General features: G+C 31.9%; 12 protein-coding genes across 12 annotated transcripts; 4 read left to right on the forward strand and 8 right to left on the reverse strand.

The window, feature by feature from the left end:
* Positions 1–629: 629 nt before the first annotated feature.
* TVAGG3_0266730 (positive regulation of translation initiation in response to endoplasmic reticulum stress) lies at positions 630–2,049 on the reverse strand (the record flags this gene model as incomplete). The annotated part of the gene is made up of 1 exon (XM_001583676.1): positions 658–2,049. The coding sequence occupies one exon, from the start codon at positions 2,047–2,049 to the stop codon at positions 658–660; it is 1,392 nt and encodes a 463-aa protein (XP_001583726.1).
* Positions 2,050–2,407: 358 nt separating this feature from the next.
* On the reverse strand, positions 2,408–4,174 carry TVAGG3_0266740 (spectrin binding; the record flags this gene model as incomplete). Its single annotated transcript, XM_001583677.1, has 1 exon — positions 2,408–4,174. The coding sequence occupies one exon, from the start codon at positions 4,172–4,174 to the stop codon at positions 2,408–2,410; it is 1,767 nt and encodes a 588-aa protein (XP_001583727.1).
* An 816-nt stretch (positions 4,175–4,990) lies between these two features.
* On the reverse strand, positions 4,991–6,748 carry TVAGG3_0266750 (DNA replication licensing factor MCM family member family; the record flags this gene model as incomplete). The annotated part of the gene is made up of 1 exon (XM_001583678.1): positions 4,991–6,748. The coding sequence occupies one exon, from the start codon at positions 6,746–6,748 to the stop codon at positions 4,991–4,993; it is 1,758 nt and encodes a 585-aa protein (XP_001583728.1).
* Positions 6,749–7,232: 484 nt separating this feature from the next.
* Positions 7,233–9,864, forward strand: TVAGG3_0266760 (armadillo (ARM) repeat-containing protein family; the record flags this gene model as incomplete). Its single annotated transcript, XM_001583679.2, has 1 exon — positions 7,233–9,830. The coding sequence occupies one exon, from the start codon at positions 7,233–7,235 to the stop codon at positions 9,828–9,830; it is 2,598 nt and encodes an 865-aa protein (XP_001583729.1).
* A 273-nt stretch (positions 9,865–10,137) lies between these two features.
* Positions 10,138–13,525, reverse strand: TVAGG3_0266770 (armadillo (ARM) repeat-containing protein family; the record flags this gene model as incomplete). The annotated part of the gene is made up of 1 exon (XM_001583680.1): positions 10,246–13,482. One exon carries the CDS (start codon positions 13,480–13,482, stop codon positions 10,246–10,248), a length of 3,237 nt encoding a protein of 1,078 aa, XP_001583730.1.
* A 363-nt stretch (positions 13,526–13,888) lies between these two features.
* TVAGG3_0266780 (uncharacterized protein) lies at positions 13,889–14,200 on the reverse strand (the record flags this gene model as incomplete). Its single annotated transcript, XM_001583681.1, has 1 exon — positions 13,889–14,200. One exon carries the CDS (start codon positions 14,198–14,200, stop codon positions 13,889–13,891), a length of 312 nt encoding a protein of 103 aa, XP_001583731.1.
* Positions 14,201–14,324: 124 nt separating this feature from the next.
* TVAGG3_0266790 (protein of unknown function (DUF3447)) lies at positions 14,325–14,540 on the forward strand (the record flags this gene model as incomplete). Its single annotated transcript, XM_001583682.1, has 1 exon — positions 14,325–14,540. The coding sequence occupies one exon, from the start codon at positions 14,325–14,327 to the stop codon at positions 14,538–14,540; it is 216 nt and encodes a 71-aa protein (XP_001583732.1).
* A 141-nt stretch (positions 14,541–14,681) lies between these two features.
* On the forward strand, positions 14,682–15,779 carry TVAGG3_0266800 (spectrin binding; the record flags this gene model as incomplete). Its single annotated transcript, XM_001583683.1, has 1 exon — positions 14,682–15,779. The coding sequence occupies one exon, from the start codon at positions 14,682–14,684 to the stop codon at positions 15,777–15,779; it is 1,098 nt and encodes a 365-aa protein (XP_001583733.1).
* A 382-nt stretch (positions 15,780–16,161) lies between these two features.
* On the forward strand, positions 16,162–16,674 carry TVAGG3_0266810 (structural constituent of ribosome; the record flags this gene model as incomplete). The annotated part of the gene is made up of 1 exon (XM_001583684.2): positions 16,171–16,359. The coding sequence occupies one exon, from the start codon at positions 16,171–16,173 to the stop codon at positions 16,357–16,359; it is 189 nt and encodes a 62-aa protein (XP_001583734.1).
* Positions 16,673–17,635, reverse strand: TVAGG3_0266820 (uncharacterized protein; the record flags this gene model as incomplete). The annotated part of the gene is made up of 1 exon (XM_001583685.1): positions 16,673–17,635. The coding sequence occupies one exon, from the start codon at positions 17,633–17,635 to the stop codon at positions 16,673–16,675; it is 963 nt and encodes a 320-aa protein (XP_001583735.1).
* A 243-nt stretch (positions 17,636–17,878) lies between these two features.
* On the reverse strand, positions 17,879–18,958 carry TVAGG3_0266830 (sister chromatid cohesion protein Dcc1 family; the record flags this gene model as incomplete). Its single annotated transcript, XM_001583686.1, has 1 exon — positions 17,906–18,958. The coding sequence occupies one exon, from the start codon at positions 18,956–18,958 to the stop codon at positions 17,906–17,908; it is 1,053 nt and encodes a 350-aa protein (XP_001583736.1).
* A 41-nt stretch (positions 18,959–18,999) lies between these two features.
* TVAGG3_0266840 (uncharacterized protein) lies at positions 19,000–21,582 on the reverse strand (the record flags this gene model as incomplete). The annotated part of the gene is made up of 1 exon (XM_001583687.2): positions 19,426–21,567. The coding sequence occupies one exon, from the start codon at positions 21,565–21,567 to the stop codon at positions 19,426–19,428; it is 2,142 nt and encodes a 713-aa protein (XP_001583737.1).
* Between the last annotated feature and the right edge of the window lie 2,123 nt (positions 21,583–23,705).

Genomic DNA, 23,705 nt, shown 5'->3' on the forward strand with positions numbered 1-23,705 from the left:
AATGCATCCGAAAAACTCTGCTATATCCAGCTGAAAGATTTAAAATATATGCATCTAAACTTTAGAAATAAAGAAATCATTGATTAATTTTAATATCTAACCTTTTTTATGAAGATTTTATCCAAACAAATTTCACATAATAAAATTTTGCGCCAATACAGAAATAACGATTTTGTCATCACTATAATCTAGTTATTATCTTCTCAGGTGGATCGGATTTTACTACCAACAAAATTAAGGAATTATCATATGAAACAATATCAACATTTACTTGTTGTCTTCTTCCAGATTAATAGCGCATACATGTGAAATTGATGCGATATCCATATGTTTTATTGAAACAAAATTTAGATCAAAAATATTGTGAATGAAAAGAATATTCAAGGCTTACTCTTGATAACAAAATACGGACAGATTACATCATTAAGATATCTGGAAAGAATATGGAGTTGATTTCAGATTTCCTTATTGAATTAAACGAGATCTAGCTTTTAACAAGGATAGGATGAATAACATAAGGCATTTTAATAGAGGATTTTTCTGTTTTTGAAACATAAATACATATAAAAAAGATATGAAATTTCAAAATTCAAAGTTTTTTTTATTAAATTAAATGAAAGCATATATGAAAAAGATATATTGGATAAATTAAATTCTTTATTGTTCAAACACAACGCCACCATTTCTCATATTCTGCTGATCCTTCCAAGCCTGGAACTGTTCCATGTCACCGCCAGCGTCGTAGTATCTGCGCTTCTCTGCATCGCTGAGGATATCGTATGCAGTGTTAATTTCCTTCATTGTATCTTCAGCTTTCTTCTTTTCCGCTGGATCTGGGTACTGATCTGGGTGCCACTTCCTTGCGAGCTTCCTGTATGCATCTTTGATCTGTGTCTTTGTGCAGCCACGAGGAAGACCAAGAATCTTGTAATAATCGACAGCGCTTGCTTTCTTCTTTCCGTCCATTGCGCGCTGAAGAGCGTTAGCGAGGTAGGCGTCGTTAGGATATTTACGGGATAAACGAGTGTATTCGAAGACTGCAGCATTGAAATCTTTGTTACGATAGCAAAGATCTGCCTTGTATCTGATGTAATCTTCGTTTTCGGTATCGATTTCGACTGCTGTATTAATGTAATCAACGGCATCGTTCAATTTCGATTGTTTCTCTGCAATTTTTGCGGCCAAGTAACTTGCCTTTGAAATAGAGCCAGCTTCGGCACCGCAAACACTTCTCATTGATTGGTTGTACTTGGAAATAATACGCATGGCCTCATCGTAGTTTCCTCTCTTGAAATTATTTTCTGCATCGTGGAAAGAGGATCCCTGGCTAGAAGCAAGCTTCAAATATTGCTTGGCTTCATCTGGAACTTCATCAATCTCTTCTGCCTTGGCAATATGCTTCTTTCCTTCGTCAAATTTTCCATTGCAAATAAGGGAAACGCCAAATCTGTAATCAAGGTCAGCATCGTTTTCGTAGAAGGCCTTGACTGTTTCGCGCATGTTATTTTCGAAAACTAATGTTTGTCTTAACATCCAAGCTATATCAGCTCTTTTTTGTCTTAATTCAAGGGCTCTTGTGCAGATTGGAAGGATTCTGTCATAAACTTTAGCTGCATCAGTATATTTTTCATCATCGATGAAATCTTCCGCTTGTTTGAGTAATTTTGTTAATTCCTTAGCACTTGCTGTGAGAGAAGGCTCTTCTGCAAGCTGGGCATCAGCAAGAGCTTGTTCTGCATCACCCATTCTGAGATGTTCGTTAGCTGAAATTGTATATAATTGCTTCTGTTCAAATGCATCTGGATTTTTCTTCATAGCTGTTTCAATATCTTCAAGAGCTTCTTCAGACATGCCTAAATTTGCCTCTGCTTCAGCTCTTAATCTGTAATATACAATAGGAGTCTGTTTTCCGAGTTTTTTGATTTGCTTATCAAGAACTCTCTTCATTTTATCATTTTGACCGAAACTTCTGTATTGCTGGATCGCTTCAAGAGGATTTGCATCTTCATCAATCTGACAGAGAGCAAGAGAGAATAAAAACACAAACATTCTGATATTTCTCCGGACGATTATTTTACACTCAATTGTTTGGCTGGACATTTATCTGGTATCTGATTTTAATTGCTTCATTCTGGTTATTGCAAGAATTACATTCTCATATACGGTTATAAAATGGCAGCGGGATGAAGTTCGTATTATAGAAAAATTAAAAATATCTATGAAATTATAAGCCAGTTTTTGATGGATTCAGTCATGTTTGTCTCTTTGACACTTGTATATGAATCGGAAGCTGAAATAGTAGTAAATATGATTTACATTTTATATCTTATTGTAAATTGAAATAATCCAATAATAATCTCTTTGCAAATGAAAAATTTTATTTCTGGTGGTTTGAATTGGAAAAATTCTACAATTCTCCCACTTCTTTGAGTGCAATATTATACTGAAGATAAAGAAAAGTTTCTATAAAAGATGATTTGATTGCAATGTCTAATGTTGTTCTATTATTATTATCCAGGATGTTGATATCTGCACCATGTTGGAAAAGGAATATTGCGATATCTTTGTAATTTAAAAAAGCCGTAATATGAAGAGTTGTGAAACCATAATTGTTTTTAAGGTTAACATCAGCACCGTATGAAATAGGAACTTGTGATACTTCAAAGTTATGTTTAACTACAGCCATATGAAGAGGAGTATCACCTAAATCATCTTTTGAATTAATATTTGCACCATATGAAATAAGAAGTCTTGCTGCATCCGCACTGTTGGATTTTCCTGCGTAATGAAGTGGTGTTCTCTTTTCTTCATCTTTCGAGTTGATTTTTGCCCCATATGAAATAAGCAATTGCATAATTTCAATATTGTTGCTGAACGCCGCATAATGCAGAGGAGTTGCATCATGAATATCTTTTGAATTAACATTTGAACCTTTCAATAAAAGATATTCCACCATCTCTTTTCTACCATTCGATACTGCTATATGAAGAGGAATCAAACCTTGAAAATTTTTAGAATTGATATCCGCACCATGTGAAACAAGAATTTGTGCTATATTAACATCATTAAACGCCGCAGCAAAATGAATAGCTTGAGAACCCAGGCTAGTTTTATCATTAATATTTGCTCCATGCTTAATTAAAACTTTTAGCACTTTTTTACTACTTGACTTTAACGCAAAGTGTAATGGCATTGAGTATTCAAGGGTAATTCCATGAGATATAAGAAATTCTGCCGTTTCTTTATTATCATATTCTGCAACAATTTGAAGTGCAGAAAACAGCCATTTAATATCTGCACCAATGGAAATGAAGTAATTGCAAATTGTTGGAATATTAAAGAATGTTGAATTTAGAAAACCTATGTCAATGTCATTTGATTGATTAAATAATATTAAGAATGCTTGAATATTGTCATAAGCAGCGCAATCACGCATTTCAATATTAATATTATATTCATTCAACAAAATATTAATATTATCAATATTGTGTGTGAAAATGGCTGTTTTCATACATTCCGAATTAGGTTCATTATATTTCAAACAACTCCTAATGATCTTTTGATTTCCTCCATAAAAAGCTAAAAGAAGGCAATTATATGGGATTATTTTTTCGAAATGTTTTCTTAGTATTTTGAAACATTCAATTGCTCCATGATAGCAGCAAAATTCTAGCAATGAAAGACCATGTTCTGATTCTGGATAGAAATCGCTAATAAGTTTTTGTGTTTCATCAAATCCTTCTTTTTCTATAAATGAAATGAATATTTCTTTTTGATCGTTCATAATGGCTTTATAAATTGTGTTATCTTCATGAATGTCCAAAGTGTAGTGTTTTTCTTCAATTTCTTCAAGTTCTTTGCTTTTTGTTTCATAAACGCAAATACTATACTCCTCATTTAGGAAGTACTGGAAAAGAGCCGGAATTGAATTTTCTTGTATTAATCCATAATTTTCAATTAACTTTTTGTATAAATACAAATATGCATGAAAATATTTATTTCTATATTTCGCTAATAAATTGATTGCTTTAAGGATCTTAATTGGTGAAGATACCTTCGTATCTATCAGTTTTATTTCGATGTCTTCATAAATATTGTCTATTTCCTCTTCATCGAAAGTATTCAATTTGTATAATGCTGAATAAGCTCCATCAATGTCTTTGGTTAGATTCATGATTGCTTCATAATCATGGGTATCTTTAACCCTTGAACCACAACAAATCTGAAGATAGAATGATAACATTTATATTTTGAATAAACGAACTAATGATTTTCAAATAAAAATGAGAAATCAGATAAATATTACTAATATACTAAGCAATGCTTATTATGATATGTCATTAAAACATCATATGTTCAAATTTGTATGTGCTTCTCAAAATTGAGCATTTGATGGGTATATTGTTTTCAACAAAAGATTCTATTAAATGTTTTATAAATTGATTGATAATTTTATTTATAAAGTAGGAACACGAAAAATTTTCTAAATCTCAAACGAATTTTTAATTTAAGAATAATATTAGAAAATTCGAAAAAAATTAAATTCATCTGATATAGAATAGAATGTTGTTCAATTAAAATACTACATAACAAAAAAAATCTAAATTATTGCTTTTTGTAACTCGAAATGCAAAAAAAAAGCTAAATATCGCTATTATTAGTCAGTTTATCACTTTTGAAAATATTGTACAAGTTCAATATATACCTCTACTATTGAAAACTTTGGATTAAGAGTGCAATGATACCTATATGACATAAATTCAAAACTCTGACAACTGACTTTAAACAACTTAATTGAAGACCGTGTCATTCAAGCGTATGTGCAGCCTTAATCCTATATGACTTTTTTTTTCAAAATTCTGACAATTGGCGTGAAGCGTCACTGCAAATTAATCTTAAAAAACTGAAATGAAGGAAATATATCATAAGAGGTATAATTACACCCTTGATATAATTGTAAAAAAGCTAAAAATAAGAAAAAATATGTTTTTTATAAAGCTGAAGAAGAAAGTCGATATCTTCTGTCAGGGCAAAGAAGAAGGGTTCCTTCAGAAGAAAGGAAATCAATAATTTCATCGCAGTTATTAAAAGATGAGTTCTTACATGATCTTTCAAAGATTTCTTTCAAATCAAACTTTGAGAAATATCTTTCTCCTGTCATTCTCAATGAGTTCATGAAACACAAAACTGCATTTTTCTTCGAAAGTTTCTTTCCTCTACTTTTTGTCATTTTTTGATTGATGTCAAAACTGTTTTGTAACAATTCGAAGACATCGTCAACATCATCTTCAGATACTTCTTCTCTCAAATCAATTGATGTTCTAACGATAGACAAATCAGTGAGTTTTTGAAGAGCTCTTTCATTTTTCATCATTTTTGACAAATTTTCAATTTTTTCTTTGACATTTTCAGTCAAAACAGGAGAAACAAAAGATTTCACATAAGAAATATAAACTCTAAGTTCATCTTCGGTGAAAGGAGCTTCAATTTGATATGTTGGTTTCAATCTTTCTTCAATTGTCAAATCATTATCTTCCCAGTTTTGGAAAACTCTGTTTAAAAATGATGAATTACTTGGTGTCAATTGTCTCAATGTTTGTCGACGGTTTGTATCGTTTGTATCGTCGAAAAGTGACAAAGTGAAGAGTTGTAAAGTTTCGTCAAACAAATTTATTTTCTGGGAATTGTCGATTTGACAAAAGACAATTGAAGAAAAGTCACTTTTTAGATCAGTAAAAGTGTCATTTCTTATTTTATTTGTTTCGATTGCTTCGATAAATTGTAACTGACACTTTTTAAGAGATTGTTGAGAATCAACGATTAAACAACCACCAGAAGATAACGAAATATCATCTGGTTTTGATGTTTCTGTCATAACACATTTAATCGGGGCAATTTTACAAACAAAATCAAATAGATTCTTGATGTTGTTAGAATATTCTCCTAAAATTAATGTATGTGTTTGAACATTGGAGAAAAGTGATAATAAAAGTGACATCTTAACTAAAAGTGACACTCCACTATTTGGACATAAACTCTGAACTAAAGAAGGTAAAAGAGGTTTAGTTTGTGATACTTTTTGTACTGTTTCAATGTTACGTTTTGAAATAGTGTAAAGTGAGCGGCGGTTATCGGTTATTATCGTAAACGATAGACAGATCAAAGAGCATTTGAATGTATTCTGATTTTTCTCTGTTTTAACAATGCCTGTCATTAAGCAAGAGTCTCCTTTGTTTAAGATTCCTGTCATTGATTTATGTAAAATTACTTTACATTGGCAGTTTTGACAGATGTCAGAGCAAACAATAGTTTGTGTAGGTGTAATGTCAGAAATCTTGTTTTTCTTTGTAGAGTTTGATTCGAGTTTTACTTCTTCTGTCTGAATGACACGTAATGGAAGAGTAACTACTTGTTCGACATCTTGTGGAAGCAATGTTGTAATTGTCTTTGGCTTAGTAATGTCTGAGAAATGTACTGTAGTAACAATGTTTTGGTAGCTTTTTGTCCTGGCAATTCTGGATGCAATGACATTAATAAGAGCATAAGAACCTATTGGATTCGCTAAGATTTCGTCTTTGATTTGGTTGTTTTCGTCTATTTGGGACAATTGTAAATCAATTTGAATGGCTCCGATTTTATTTTCTTTAGCAATGATTGCGGATATAGCTTCTTCTAGCTTGTGTATACTATCCTGACTTAATATTGGCTTATATTCATTTTGTTTTGCGTCTATGTTCTCCTCGTTCATTTTCTCTGAAAATTTCCATTCAAGCGCATCACGACGATTATTTCACATTCAATGTGGATGTACATCACGTTGATTAGAAAGGAACTAATATTAAGATTATCATCAATACAATTGATCACAATGCCTACATTACCTCTCTAATGATTGGTTTTTCAAAAAAAATCCGGATTTTTCTAATTTAATAGTTGATTTTCTTGAGATGCAGTTAAATGCTTTGCTTATGCTTGTTTTATGCTTCGTTTTCATTTACTCTTTTGCTAGAGCAATTATTTTGGATCGCTATTGTTCCAGATCATGATCTAATAATCTAATATGCATTTGTATCAACAGTTTGTTATTATAATAGGTCTTTCTAACATAATAACTTTAAATTTCAAAATTGAATTTGAGAATCCCAGAATAAACAAAAATATAATGTTGTATTCGATAAAAGCAATCTTTGTATAGAAAGAATGAGGTGAACTCAAAAGATTTTTGTAATTGAATGCAAAATGAACTAGAAACGAACTTAATGATTTATATAGATCCCGCTCAAGCACGTGACCAGCAATCATTAGAAAATGCTGTGAATGAAATCGAAACAATTATTGATGAAGAAGGAAGATTCTTAGATTTACTTGGAAATTTTGAAAATTTCCAATTTGAACAAACAAAATCGTTCACCTTTGATCTACTAAGAACTATTATCCACCTTAGATGGAACGAAATAGAACAAAATTTCGATAACGTTTATTACTTTCTATTTGTGCTTACAACACAACCTCAAATTTATCAAAAACTTACAGTCGCAGAAAAATTAGCTGAAACGCAAGCATTTTTCATGGCAAGAGCTTTTCCAACTTTAATTCAAGATTTACTTCAACCATTTAACGATTTACAGAAAAATATTCGTCCCATTATACAATATCGCTTTATTAAAATGTTTTCATACAATATAGCTTATCCAAAACCTCCCGTAATTTTTCATGAAAAATTATATGTAGATTATATAAAACCATTCTTCGAAATTTTATTCTCATTTACATCTGGTGTCAATACAGCACTCGAAGCGTTATCATACCTCGTGAAATGGGCTTCAATTTACAATTGGTACGATGAAGAGCGATATTTTCAAATATTAATGGAATGTTTCAATAAAAATGGTCTTAGATCTCTTGTTGCCGATGTAATTTCTTCTCTTCTTTGTTCTGTTGATGGAATTACAGATAGATTTAATTTAGTCGACGAAATACAAAAGGAATTAGAAAGATACGAAGCAGAACAAGAAGCCAAAGAAAAAGATCCTCATATCATCTTCGCAAAACTCGCAGCGAGTGCAGGAAGTTCAATAATTTCAGATCCACAATGTGAACCTTATTTTGTATTGGCATTATCATTCCTTCGATCTTCAAAGAATGAATCTCACGCTAGAGAGATCAGCAACTTCGTTCTTGACTTCATTTCAGATTTTGTCGAAAATTTCCCCGATCACGCGCCATCTGTAATTGAAACGGTTTGTTTGAGACTCGGAAACCGTTTTGGATCTGAAAAATTTACAATTGATGATAATCTCAACAGATATTGCTCGCTAGCGTTTACTTGCTTGAAATCATCGCAAGTTGCAGCTTCAAATACAACACCAGAAGGTGCAGAACCAGAAAATTCGTCTTTAAAGACCTTATTTTCAATATTAGAATTAGATATCTCAGAAAACACGAATTTAGTATCTGCAGCCTTACTTGTTATATACCAATGCTCTCAAATGGGCTTTGCATTCAATGGTTTGACTGAAATAATCCCACAATTATTAGAAAAAACAGGAGAACTTGATCCTTCGTTCATGGCCTTCCATTTCTCTGTATATAGGATCATATTTATTTGCAGCGAAGAAGAATTAGGCAGTGAATTTATAAATGAAGTTTTTAATCGTTTGGCAGTCATCATTTCGACAACTTTGAGTGAAAGCGAAGAAGATGATATTGATATGCGTAAGAGATTTGTCACTGTTTTGTTGGATTTTGTTAAGAAATTTGCAAAATCAATTAATATTCAGACTTTATACGAAACAGTTACAACTTTGCCAACAAATATTCCAAATGTTTCTTCAATTTATTCGTATATGTTCGATTTACTTGATGTTGATGCACAAAATCAATTATTAAATTATTTGGTTGAAGAAATGACCAAAAACGAATGTTTCCAGAATTTGTTCAACTTCTTATCCAAAATACTCTGTCCAAATGATGAATCTTTCAAGCAAGAGTTATCATCTTTTATTATTCAAGCCATAAACGACCATTCTGGCGATAAAGACCTACTTCCATCGATAATTCAGTCAATCTCATGCCTCAGTATCGATGGATTCCAGATTTTGGTGAGTTTAGTTGAAAATTACCAAGAAAACGCTTTGATTATTTCATCAATCCTTTATTCCTTCAATGTCATAAGGAAAACATTGCCAAAATATGCTAAAATAGCTTCAAAACCAGAGCTAAACGGATTATTAGATAATGAACAATTTATTGAGTTCAACAACACATTGTTCAATGAATATTTCAACATTTTGGATAAATACTGGTCCGCACCACAGTCACAAAGCATGAAATCTGTGATTTTGGGGATGATTATCAACGGAACAAATTTATTCAAGACAACTATCAGACAATTTATATCTGATGATGCTAAAACAGACTTATTACAGATGGAAGCAGATGTTTTGTCCCATTATTACGATAATCCACACATATTTACAACAATTGTCCAATTTGCGAGGGAATCATGTGAATCTTTCCCAATAGATGTGCTTAAATACTTCATTAGACCATCAATGAACTTCCTTTACTCGCAAAATTTCACAATTAATTCTCCGAAATGGGATAATGTCGTCAAAAACGTCATTTTATTGCACATGGCATTGTATAATAAGCTTCCTGATGATTTCTTGCCATTATTCCGCGAAGCTTCACTTGATGCTTACAAAGCTCCAGAAGAAGCAGTAGAAAGCTACATCCAGCAGCTTGTGAAGCTTAAAGCTAGTCCAACAGACAAAGACTCCCTTGAAGAGGCAAGATTGTTCTTCGCAGACTTAGCTGTTGGTTTTTAATTGTATTTTTTTAAATAAAAAATTTGATTGTGTTCTTTTTATTAATGATTCATTCCTATTTTTAAACTCACCCTTAACAAATTATATTGTTTAACAGAAAAAATGTATTTAATAACTATATTGTGATCTTTCAATGATGGGATAAAAAGTAGAGTTCCTCCAGAAATCATTATGAGTTCAAAAAAAATGCGAAATGCAGTCACCAATCATGAATCTTCGATTCATTGAATTTGATAATAATGATTACTCTAGATGAATAATATATTTCTGTATTAGTAGATTAAAAAAAAGTCGAAATCCAAGTCTAAAAAAATCATTTTTATAATTGACAAAATAGAATCAATTATTTGATTCCTAAAATATGATTTAAAAAAGCTCTATTAATAATACAAATATAAAAAATAATAATAAAAAGTTAAACTTTTCCGGTGTATTGAGATTCTTCTTGCCATCTCTTGAAGAGGATCTGGAACTGTTGTCTGTGTGTTTCGTGCAAACCTATAGACACTTCAGACAATTGATCCATTCCAACTCTCTGGAAGACAGGATAAATCGAGTTCTGCATCATTTTCTGTTTCGTATTTTCCATCGAAATATTTGATATCAATGAAACAAAAGTAGAAATAATGTAATGCTGGAAATCAGGTCTAATAATTCTTGCGCTAGTTGCCATGAACTTTGAAAATGTCTTCAAATGTTTATATGTTGGATTTGTATTACTAAAATATTTGAAGAAAAGTGACATCAATTTTCTGACACATTCATTTGAAACAACATGAACTCTTGCGCATTTCCTAGCATTTGTGAATAAATCTGTTACTGCAGACATCAAGTTACAGACGTCATTGATATTCTTTGTTGATTTTGACAATGTCAAAATGTCAAAGAAAATACTTTCAATGATTTTTAAGTTGTAAAATCTCGCAACTCTTGTATTTATCAATGCTTTGATTGTTTCAAGATCATTACTATTATTCACAATCTCTTTGATGTATTTCTTGTAATAATCCTTGTAGACTTTCTTGTTGCAATAAACACCACTCAAAATTGCAATTTTTCCTTTGAATGGTGATTTCTCTAAAATTCTGATAATTAAATCAGGGTCTGTCACCATGAACTCCTCAATTTCTTTTCTTGGGAGAGCTCTAACTAAATTTGTGACATTTTCTGCGCCAGGATCATTATCATCTTTGTAGCATATTTCGAATATTCTGTCGAGTTTCTTCTCAAAGTTTTTCGTTAATTCTGACAAATTTTGAACATAACAAAGTGCTTCCAAAATCATCTTGATGTTTGTTTTGTTGTATGTAACTTTGTTGAGAATGTAAGTGGCCGCGTGAGGTGATTGGCTCTTTGTTTGCTCGCAGACACACTCGATATCATTCTCGAAAAGAACAGCTTCAAATGGTGTTTTGATGCCGTTTTGGAAACAATAATTACAAATACCAATAATTGTTTCTTTTTGTAAACTATTGAAATCTAAATCAGATGGAATTTCTCCCAAAGTATATAACAATGTTGGAATGGCTGTTTTGTGGATTTTAAGAGGGATTCTGTCAATGATTGTTTTGATGTTTTCTTTGACAAAATCATATGGGAATGATATAACTAACTGACTAATCATTTTACAAACATCTTTTGAAATTTCTTCAAATAACGTATTTTCAAAACCGTCCAAACCGTTTTCTGCATATTCAACCAAAACTTCGAAACTTTCTACAGCAATTGAAAAGTCTATATTTTGCTCATCATCGGTCTGAACAACAGAAACAAACTCATTTGGCATCGAAGAAATGAGCATTGCTGTGAAAATTTTCGTTTGATGTGTTTTTGATGATAAAAGTTCATGTGCTGCCAAATGGAAGATTTTCTTCAGTACACTGTTCTCATAAAAGTATGAGTTACTGAATAATCTCATGCAATAATCAGCAATTGTTTTCGGTTGTTGTAAATTTTGACAGAAAAGTGACGCTTTGACAACAAATCTCAAAATTTTCAACAAATCAGATTCTTCGAAACAAACAGCTAATTCGTACAAATTTTGAATGATGAACAAAAGCCTGTAGTAGTCTTTGTCAGCCATATTTGGTGTTGGCACTAAAGAAACAGTGTTTTCATAGACAAATTCCGTGATTTTTCCATGTTTTTGCGGCAAACAATTTGGAACTTCAAGTTTTTCTGATTCAAATAATTCATGATTTTGCATTAAGTAGCAAAACAACGAAATTGGATGCTCCTCAAGCATATCTTTGCTTGCAATTGTAGCTGTCTTGAATCTAAGTGCTTTTCCGGCTATAGAAGCTGCTGCACATCTCCATGGACTTTTGCCAGCGGTTTTGACAATAAAATTGACAACGTCAACGTGTTCTGGAGTAAATCTTGCGTTTTTGACGGTCCAGAACAATAGGCAGTTGTCAGACTCTTTTTGGGACATAGCCAATATCTTCAGCAAACCATTTGTTTGGCTGGAATTCAAATGAGAAACGAGTTCTGAATATTTTGTGACAAAAATTGGAAATTCGCAAATATGTGAATCCAAACGAGTTTCCTGTTCATTGTTGAAGTCGTCTGGGAAGTCGTTGTATCCGAATATGACTTGCGGCATTCTCAAACTGAAAGCCATCTCCAATGCAGACAAAGCAAAATTTTCGTCACTTTTTTCAAGTAAAACAGTTAAAGAAGGTCTTACGAGTCTGAAATCAAGTCGTGCAAGGGACGCAAGGACTGAATAATGGTTGTTCTTAATTGCTTCGTCAGTAATCAAGTTGAGTTGTTGGAAATCTGATTCAGTTCCTGATTGAGGAGTATAGAGCTGGAGTTTAGCACATTCGTCAAAGACAGGGACAGCTAAATCAAGTGATTGTGTCCTTTTGTAAAGATTTAACGGAAATTGGAAGAGATTTGTTATCTTAAATGCAATCGCTGATTCTTTGTAGATTGGCATGAAAACATGTATGAATGATATAACACCTGGTCGTATTGGATCAGATTCGCTTGGTGTTGTAAGCTTCTTGAGGAAAGTATCGAAAGAAGAACCTAAATCTTTTCCAGAAATCTTTTGGAAAAGGAATGGACCACATAATGCACGAGAAATGAATTGTAAAACTTGCTGCTCATTAAGTTTGGATATGTTATCAATCAATGGATCAAAGATATCGACAACTTTTTTGAAAACTAATTCTGATCCAACAGTAAGCTCACGATGTGATGAGATTAATGTAATAAGAAATGAAATTTGTGGCTCATAGATTTCGTTATCTTGCAATAACTGGCTAAATGTCAAAATTAAATCATCAAATTTTGGTCTCCATGAATTTGGATATTTGATTTGAAGTAATTTTAGCGTTTCTAATGCAATATCTCTGATGTTTGAACGAAAAGCATTTAAAATTGCAATATTAGGTTTCATTATAAGAGAAAATTTATCGCTTTCGATGTTTGTTTCGGTAAGAGATTGATGAAATAGCTTCCATGCATCTTCATTTGTTTGAAAATTCGTATCAAATGCAATATTATTTGATATCCATTTAAGAATAAAGTCTGGAGTTAAATTTTTGTTATTTAAAGCATCCTGTGCTTCAGCGAGTCTCATTTCTGGAGCATTCCTCTTGTCATAAATAATTGCAATTATATTCTTTGAGGAACTTTCCATTTTTCAAATAAAAAAACAGGACAAAAAAATTGAACTTGATGTGTTTCAATGAGAATTCAATATATAAAATGACAACATAGAAACTTTCAATATGAATGATATTAAAAGATTTTCCTTGGGATCAATCAGATTGAATGTAGGCTAACATCATACGCTTTCTATGGAAATAAGAAAACATTAGCTTTATAATCTACTCGATAACTATTCAAGGTTCAATCATCCTCAAAGAACACAAAAGAGCAAAATTGATATCATATATGCGAATTCCCGTTAACAATCAAGGGTCTATACTTTCTTACAAAATCGAAAGTATTCCACTTAATTAACTATTGATGGTAAATATAATTTTAAATTTATAAAATCAACTCTATAATATTTATATTTTACAACAAAAAATCAAGTAATTCTAGCACTGCATAATAACTGCTTGCTCGTCCTGGTCGTATAGATCATAGCCGCTAATATAATATTCAATTGTATGCGCAGCCTTCATATCTGAGCCTTTTTCTAATGTTTCGAATAGTTGCTTCATTTCAGCAGCGCATTCCTTTCTAACTGTATCGAAATATTTTGTTCTAATTTGATCTGTCGATGGAGGCTGAACAAATAATAAATCTTTGCACTCCATAATATTCTTTTCTGCACTTTCGTTTGCTTCTAAGCATGTTGTAAGATTTTGAGTTAATTCATCATCATATTTTTCTATAAAACTTTGCATCCAAAATCTATTGTCACTTTTTATTCGCATTATGAAGACACCTAATCTTTGTTCTACTAAAACAAACAAGTATAAATTCTAAAGTAATTTTGTTCTCAATAAAATTTCTAGTTAAAAAAAACAAATGAAGAAGAAAAAAGTTGATTATCAAGAGGTTATGGATTTGTGTAAAGATTATAATGAAACATTCGACAAATTATACAAACTAAATACGTTCAGCGAAGTTGAAATAGACAAAATTTATGAAAGTATCAAAACATATTTACTCGATACACAAATATGCACGCCCTCTTCTATTTGTGAAACAATATCTGCATTGGTACACTACAGAATCCGTTAAATAAAACCTTACTGGGAAATATTCAAAAAGATTTTCGAAACATATCATCCGAAAAAACTCGATATTGATTTCCCATTTGAATTTTTTGTTTATAAGCAATATGGTATTTTTAATAAGGAAAATGGATTCAAAACAAGCGAAATGAATCAGAAGAAACGCAAATTATACGATTCCTATGAATTCACGCTTGATGTTCATAAAGAAAACACAATATGGAAAGCACTAATAGATGATGACTTAAAAGCATTAATTCCATTCACAGAAGAAAATGATTTTAATCCAAAAAGAGGTATAAAAAGCCAGTTCTATCCAAAAGATGAAATGGAGAAACCTTTCACATTAATTGAATTCTGCTGTTTTCATGGCTCTGTAAATTGTTTTAAGTTTTTAAGAACGAAATTCAACTTAAAAATCACATTCAGGTGCGTTAATTTTTCAATGTTGAGCGGAGTTCCAGATATTATGAGCGAATGCTTGAAGGTGAAAAAGCCAGGTTTATATAGCATGAAATACGCAATTATTTCACATAACATTGATTTTGTTTCCTTCTTGATGAATGAACATGATTTAGTAATCAGCATGCATGATTGCTATAATTTCAATAATCTTCAAGCATATTTGGTTTATTTAGATCAAACACAACAATTCGACAAATGTTTTATTTATTCACCAGCGTTTAATCTTCCGCCTCTTTTTGATTATTTAATTGCGCATGGTGCATCCATAAATCCAATTAGTACTGAGAATAAAACGGCGCTTTATATTGCTGCTAAATATGGATTCAAAACCGCTGTTGAATATTTGATTGCGCATGGAGCAAATGTTAATATAAAAACATTACCTCTTTTCACTACTCCTCTCCATGAAGCTGCAATTCATGATTATCCTGAAATAGCAGAGATTCTTATTTTACATGGTGCAGAAATCAATGCAATATCTGCTAGAATGAAAACTCCTCTTCACCGTGCAATACAAAAAAATAGTATAGAAACTGCCAAAGTTCTTATCTTGCATGGTGCTGATGTCAATGCAACTGGTGAAGATGGAGAAACTGTTCTTCATTACGCTGCAGACAAAAATAGATATGAAATAGCAGAACTTCTAATAGCACATGGAGCAAATGTCAATGCACAAAACGATTATGGAGATACTCCACTAAATTATGCATATACGAGTGAAAGCATGGAAGTAATAAATGTACTTAAATCGCATGGTGCACTTGATTCAAATGATGACTAAATTTCTTCATTCAAATCAAAACTCCTGCTTTTAATTTGATCTGGTGTAATTTTAAAAAAATTGCATCCAACAACATCTTGTTATTGGCAATCATGAAAGAATATCTAAATAAAAATCGAAAATTAGTCATAGAACGTTTTTTACACATTAAAAGTGAAATTTGAATTTTGCAGCATATACTAAGTCTTATTCCATCCATTAACGCTTCATTGATGCTTCGCACCGATAATGCCGAATAATGAAATAACCAAAACTTGTGATTCAGAGCCATTCGCTTTAAATATCAATTGTACATTACTATTGTTGCAATAATATGTTATTATACTCCAAAAATTTTTAGGACCAAAGGGCAAATTTACCCCTTGGAGAGGTTTGACAAGGCCTTTCTCTAATGGGTAAAGTTCACGGTTCCCTCGCTCAAGCAGGCAAGGTTCGTTCTAACACACCAAAGGTCCCAAAGATGGACAAGCCAAAGGAAGTTCGTGGCCGCGCTCGTCTGCGCAAGATCTACAACCAGCGCTTCCTTGCTGTTAACCCAGATGCTAAGCGCAAGACAGGTCCAAACAGCCAGTCTCAATAAAATAAAAGCTTAGGGTATTTTTAAAAATTTATCTAATCAAATTCTACTTTTTCAAAATCATCAATACATATATATTTTATTCAGAAATCAATTTCATTAAGTCTCTGATTTTACTACAACACAATCTACCTGTAATAAACTAAGCATTTTTACTTATGAGATTGATGTTCTTAAGCTAAAATCTGATATCAAAATGAGTATTAAAGAAAAATCAATTAAAATTTCAACTTGAGATCAATACATCTCATTGAGAAACTCCTTCTGTAATAAATATTAGAGTAAACTCTAAAGAAATTCCTTAAAAAAATATATTTCAAACATTTATTTCTCCTAATTTTTGGTCTTGGCACCAATTTAAGAAAGCAGGAACGGTTGGAGGAGGTGGAAGGGTTGACTTAATATTTGGAACAGCATCATACTGAGAAACAGGCTTAGTTGATATCAAAGCAGGTTCAAGTACTAAAGATATCATACTTTCACCCTTTGCCTGGGCTTTCCTTGCCATCTGACGTAAAAATACAATATTCTCTGATCGTTTTTTATTTTGTTCCTCAAGAAGAGCGTATGCATCTTCACGTTTCTGTCTAACAAGTGCGAGTTCATCCTTCAAACGGCGCAGATATGAAAAGTCATTCATCGATTTTCTAACTTTGTTGGATTTCGTTATTGTTTTAATATGGTTTTGTCTAATGCCGCAGTGGTCTGGTGGAAACTCTTCAAAGCGCAAAACAGAACCTGCAAGCTTTGGACGAGACATCCAGTGATCGAATATTGCTTTTACAACAGGATATGGAGGAGCATTGTCATCGAGTAGAATTAATACTTGATCGATGGTTGGATTTTCTGTGAGAAAATCTTTCACAATGCCTTCGATCGCGATGAAAACTTGTTCTAATTGTTTTGTTGTCATTTGAAGGAATTTATGTGTGCTGTTAAAACCTCTAATAAATTCTATATCTGTTTTATCGCAGTAATAAATGAGTGGCTCATAAAAAGTTGAATCATAAATAAAACATCTTGGTGGGCATGAAAAATAGACAGAACTTTTCTCAGCTTCTGCTTTTATGATTCTATCTACTTTAGGAATTGGAACTTTTGCATCTCCAGATGTAACGGCTTGAACTACATGCCTTTCATTTTGTTCTGAACCATCCAGCTTCTTAAGACCAATCTTCTCTGATGGCACAATAACAGGTGTTATATTATCCGATACAACAATTTGGTATTTGGCTTTCAGAGAGATCGGAAACTCAGTGTTAACATCATCGACCTCCATTTTTTTGGCCCATATATTTAAATTAGGTAATGGGTATAAAAACTAGCATCAGTATTGTGTAAACAATAAAATATCTTAAAATTAGAGGGATATCTTAGAAATTTAATGAAGAATATCTCAAAACTTTGATTTTACTTTTCATATCTTAAATATGTAGGATAGTTCTAAAGTGTAGTATGAACATGATAGATTTTGATGAATTTATAATATATAAATAACTTTATTAAAAATATTCACAGACAAGATAAGAAATTCTATTTTGTAATTTGATTAACGTGGCATGTAAAAGTCATCAGCGAAACGAATGTATCTCTTGGCCCATTCGTTGAAGTGCATATCTTTTGTATGGAATTGCTTAAAGAAAGGAGCAATTTCGTGTTCGCTCCATTGCTTGTGTAATGCAAAGATGGCTTTAAACCTGTCTTCAACTGTAATTGGAAGTGTTTCCTCTTCAATTAATAAATATCCGTTTTCATGTTCAACGCAAACGCCATATGTATATGTATGATCAAATTTAATATCAGGTGGAACTAAACCTTGTATTTCTTTATCGAAATTCTCCTTCAGCATCCAATTTCCTCTTTGAGAGCGAAGAAGTGTTGCAACAATATGTTTGATAATCTTTTTCTCTTTCAAAGTAATGATATCATTAGAAATTGTTTCTGAAAGACTGTAAAGAACTGCACGAACTAAGTTTTCAACGTTATTTATGGCAGCTTCTTCATTTGCTGGCTGATCAATCAAGATCTGAGATAATTTGAATGTAGAAACGACTGCTTTCTCACTTACTTTTCTCCAATCTGACTGAGTTAATGCAAATCTGATAATTTGATCGATAATTTTATTCCTTAGAGCAAGATTTGGCATCTTAACGCATTCATCAATCTGAATAACGCATAATTTTTCTATAATCTTGTTAAATTCGTATCTAGAACAAAGAGTATTATCCATAAGATCATCAAATTTGATTGGGTTGACAAGCGGAGCACCACCGATCTCTTCTAATGTGAGATAGTTTTCTGCAAGTAGTTTTCTGAAGGAAAGTAATGGAGCTTTGATACTTCGGAGTTCGAATGTTGAATAAGCCTTTGTGAGAATAGTATTATCCATATATGGAAGAAGCATGTTACTTGTATCGAATTCTTTTACATCATATGTATTTTCATCAATGCAGAGTACAATAGGTTGATTTTTTGTTGAAACAAATTCGGCTTCACTCATTCCAGTCATCAATTTCTGGATGTCATCCTCTGTCATTTCGAAAAGTAGATATTGATCCTTTTCGAAATCTTCAGCAAACCCAATTTCTTCTACGCTATCCATAATTTTTAAACGTCACGTTTTTACATTCAAATTTACAAATGAGTGATAGAGCCAAACCAGGCCACCCTCATTGTTTTCAACGTCAAGAAAATCAAATTATGATGCAAGCTCTTACATTAATGCAGAGTGATTCCCCAAATTCAGCACATGAGTTAAGAAAAATTTTAGAAGCTTCATATATTGATAAAGAAAGAAACATCAAAGCTGCAAAAGGTGAAAATCAATGATACGTGCCTGAATTCGCTAGAACCTTATGAATTCTCCAATAATATTTTTTTATAATTTTTACATTCTGATAACGAATCAATGAAAAGAAAAATTAATGATTTCTAATGATGACATACTAACCAAGCATCAAATACTTGGAAAATTCAGAAAAATTGTTTGAAAAATTGTTAAATTTCAAGAATAATAAACATAAATTTATAAAACAGTATTATATATGATTCAACTAAACAACATTGTCTTCATTTCTTCTTAGATTTCTTTGACTTTTTAGATTTGACCGATTTTTGACCTTCTTCTGCAGGAGGAGCAGCTTCTTGCTCTTCAGCAGATTTTGGCTGCTCTTCTTCGCCCTCCTTGTTCTCCGGATCTTCCGATTTGCTCTTTGCAGCTGTTGATTTCTTCCTGCTCTTCTTAGAACCAGCACCTTTTCCAGGGGATTCCTGGGATTCACCCCCTGCTTTAGGTTTAGGATTTTTGGCATCTTTGAAAGCATTTTCTAAAAGAACGCATGCAGCTTTGTATTCCAATATTTTATCTCTGATTTGAACATCTAATTCATGTAATTCTTTTTCATATTTTTCTTGATTTGCTTCTATTTGTCTTCCTAAAGAAGCAATGCCAGACATATCAGCATTAAAGCGTTCTCTCTCATTATCGAGGTCTGAAGCAATAACATTGAACTCTTGTTTGGCAACATTCAATTCGTGGTCCATTTTATCCAAATAATTACGATTTTCATCAAGAAGATTCCTTAGTGTCTTTGAAGCTCCGCGATCAACGATTTCTAATGTACTCAAATTATGGATTTGATTCTTTCTTGTCTCAATTTGCTCTTTCTGAGCATTTTCGAGGCTTGTGTTAAGAGAAATAATATCATCTCTCTGTGCTTTGATCATTTCTCTGCAATCATTAAGTTCGTTTTCCAATTCTTCAAGAGATCTTGTTCCAGAAGTTGTTTTAGACTCATTTTGCTGTTGCCATCTGTGCTTGTTTTGGGAAACGGCTTTAGAAATCTGTTGGATATATGCATAAGAAATATCATTGTATTCAATACTTAATTTTCTGCATTTTGAGTTATTCTGGATGAATTGGAGTATTGGTGCTCCATCTTTAACAAGATTGTTCTTAATGGAAATAGATTTAATTGTTTCTGACTTTGACAGGGCTGTGAAAATTGAATCACATGATTTATCACCCATTTCTGTTAAATCTAAGAAAAGTTGCTCGAGACCACGCTGAGATACAAATGCGCGACTTAAAGAATCAAGGCCATCATCTCTTAATGAGTTATTAGACAAATTCAAAACTTGTAAACCACGATTTTGAGCCAAACCTAGAGCAAACTCCTTAATTCCTGTTAAATCTATCTTGCATGCTTGAAGAATGAGGGATTTGAGCGTTGAATTTGCAGATATAATCTTTGAGAAAATTTCCGCACTTCTTCCGGTCAAAGGATTCTTAGAAAGGTTAAACTCCTTGATTGCTTCGCATTTTGTAATTGTTGGAGCAATAGTAGCAATAAATCTTGCTGTTAATCCGTTATTTGAAATATCAATTGTATTTACGTTTTTATTTTGCTTGAAGAAGTTAGCGAAGTATGTTCCACAGTCATCTTTGAGGTGATTTCCTGAAAGTCTGAGTGCAGATACTCTTGATGAAACTAAACATGGTAAAATTTGGGCAACACCCCTTGATTGGATGTTGTTATTCGAGAGATTAAGTTCGCAAAGTGTTGTATTCTTTGAAAGACCAGATGCAATAGTACCGACGTTTTCAACTGTAATTTCAACCATTGATAAGTCTAATTCAGACAAGACGAGGTTATTAGCAAGCATCTGGGATAATGCAGCAGCTGCTTCATTTCCGATTGAATTTCTTGTCATACCTGGACGACTTCCAAGATTTAATGAGATAATTGTTTTATTTCTTCTCATTGCATTAAATATTGCAGCCATTCCTTTATCCTCTATACCGTTAGATGATAAATCTATCGAAACAATACTACTAGTATTCAAAATCAACTGTGCAAATTCGATTGCGCCTTTATTTCCGATAGAATTTCCTGCAAGTTGTATTACTTTGAAGTTAGGATGAACTGTGAGTATATTACGAATTGATGCAGAAGCCAGTGGTCCAATTGATGTAGATTCCATTTGGAAGACTTTAAGAAAGGGTTTATCAAGAAGCTGCCTTTCAAATCTTGTAAATAACTTATCTGTCGCGCGAATATTAAAATCATCGCATTTAGCTTGGAATATATTTCTGACGTCATCAAGTGAAAGAGCAAATCCATTTTCTCTGGCATCTTCAAGTACTATATCTGTTTGTGACGCTGTTAGTGATGGAGATAAGCTTACTGTCCGGCTCCATTTGTTAGACATTTGCTTATTCCTGAAAAATAACGTATAAAAATTTATCTTTCCCACCCTTTATCGTCTCGATAGAAGAAATCATGAATTTTGATGTCAATGTAGTTGAATTATGAGAGTACTCGTACATTAAAAGTTTGCTCTCTCATTTTAATCCTCAAAGCTCAAAAATTAAGGAAAATATTTAAATTATTAATGAGTATACCATCTCTAAGTCGATGTAATAATATATGTTATAATGATTTAATTACAAATCATAGATTATTTCTCTTAATATCAACTCTTTTTTGTCGAAATAGCTCGAATATATCTAATAATGTGTATTTTCATTCGTTTTTGACATGCAATTTGCATTATATCCCATATGTGATAGTACTTATGATATTTACTCTCTTATATTTTTAAGTAGACTTTCCAAAAAAAATTCAAAAAATTATTTTATCAAGTTAAAAAATACAAGTTTTATAGGCAAAAATAGAAAATTAAAAAATTTTGGAAAAATAGATATCTGTTATAATTAATATTTAATCTAAATTAAAGATCGAGAGAGGGTCAAAGTTGCTATTTGTCACTTTTCCACAAGAATATAATGGGGAAAAAGTTATCATATAGTTGATCTCATTCACTGAGGTGAGAGATGCATGTAGTGTAATGTTATAAACAGTGGGATTGCTGCTCTAAGTCCTAGGTTCGAGACACATTGACTTCATTTTTCTCTTTTTTATTGACGTAAACTATTCAATTTTTGTGTTCTCCATTCAAATTTCAGAATTTTTTTTGCAGATTTCACGCTACATTCGAAGTTACCTTTTGTAACAACCACCACTGCCTACGAAAGACGAAAGTGTGTCACGATTTCACCCGGAAATCCGACGGTTGTTTAAGAGTAAGCACTTTTGGCACCTACTCATTAAAGATCTGTGCTAAGGATGTCAATTTGGAAGAAAAGTGAGAAAATTCCTAAAATGCTAAAAATGAATTTTCCAAACGTACTTTTTTATCTCATTTTTTTGATTTTGAAAAAAATTTGGAGAGAAGAACTCTTCGTTTTTGAATTTTGTCACGATGGTTTTAAAGTATATTAGACACATGTATTGATATTACTATTTTTGTATATTTTGAGAGAAAATCCCTAAAAAGTGAGAAAATCTGAGACGGTTTGAGAAAATATATAAACTATTGAAAATTTGAATTAAACTTCTAATTTGGAAAAAAGAAATTTGGAAAGAAGAAAATTCAAAAATCGAGATTTAGACTCAGTATCAAATGGAGAACAAAATGTTTCTTCATATGAAGGAAAAAAATTTTCTTGAGAAGAAATAGAATTTTTAAAATTTTATTGTATGTAATGAAATAAACAAATATTAAAATTATTTTTTGATAACAAGAAAAAGAGGTAGGGCAACGATAGAAAATTTTTGGAAAAAAAGTTCGGAGATCTTAAACGTATCATATTCCCTGCATGGTTTGGTATCTTCCGCCATGCGTTGTGCCAAACATATTGACACTTTCCAATAATTAATTTATGGTATGAGTCACAGAGTTAGATTATAAAAAGAAAGTAAATAATTGCAATTAGAAATCATATATGTCGGAAATCAAATGTTGATGAGCAGAAACCTTTTACTCATCATAAAAGAGATAAATCACAAAAGATTTGTATACATTAAAATTTGATATTTGGTGCTCGAAAACTGTCTGATGGGACTCCTCCAAAATGAACCAATCTATCGCTGAGGACCAAATTAGATGATGTGGATGGTGTATTCTCTAATTCTAACTTAGGAAGAATGGGAACAAAACGAATGACGACAACAACATGTCAAACATAGATTAAATATCTATGAATCAATAAAGTATGCGTGCATTGAAGGTTATAACGATCACTTGAGGCTTATAACTCTTTGACTAAATTATGCAATAATTAAATATAATCATTTTTATATTTTTATACTGATAGTAATTAATATACTATCCTGCTTAATAAATGGTATGATCAAATTTGTTTGAAAATTTAATTATGTATATGAAACTATGTCTTCTATATAAAAATCAAAATTTTCGGACGAACCTAGATTGAAGCTTTATGAAAATCTATCATTTTTGTTAATTGAGTTAATATGAATCTTTTACATATGTATATATAGCAT

This window comes from Trichomonas vaginalis, chromosome V (genome assembly GCF_026262505.1).
Source record: "Trichomonas vaginalis G3 chromosome V, whole genome shotgun sequence".
Classification (NCBI taxonomy): Eukaryota; Parabasalia; order Trichomonadida; family Trichomonadidae; genus Trichomonas; species Trichomonas vaginalis.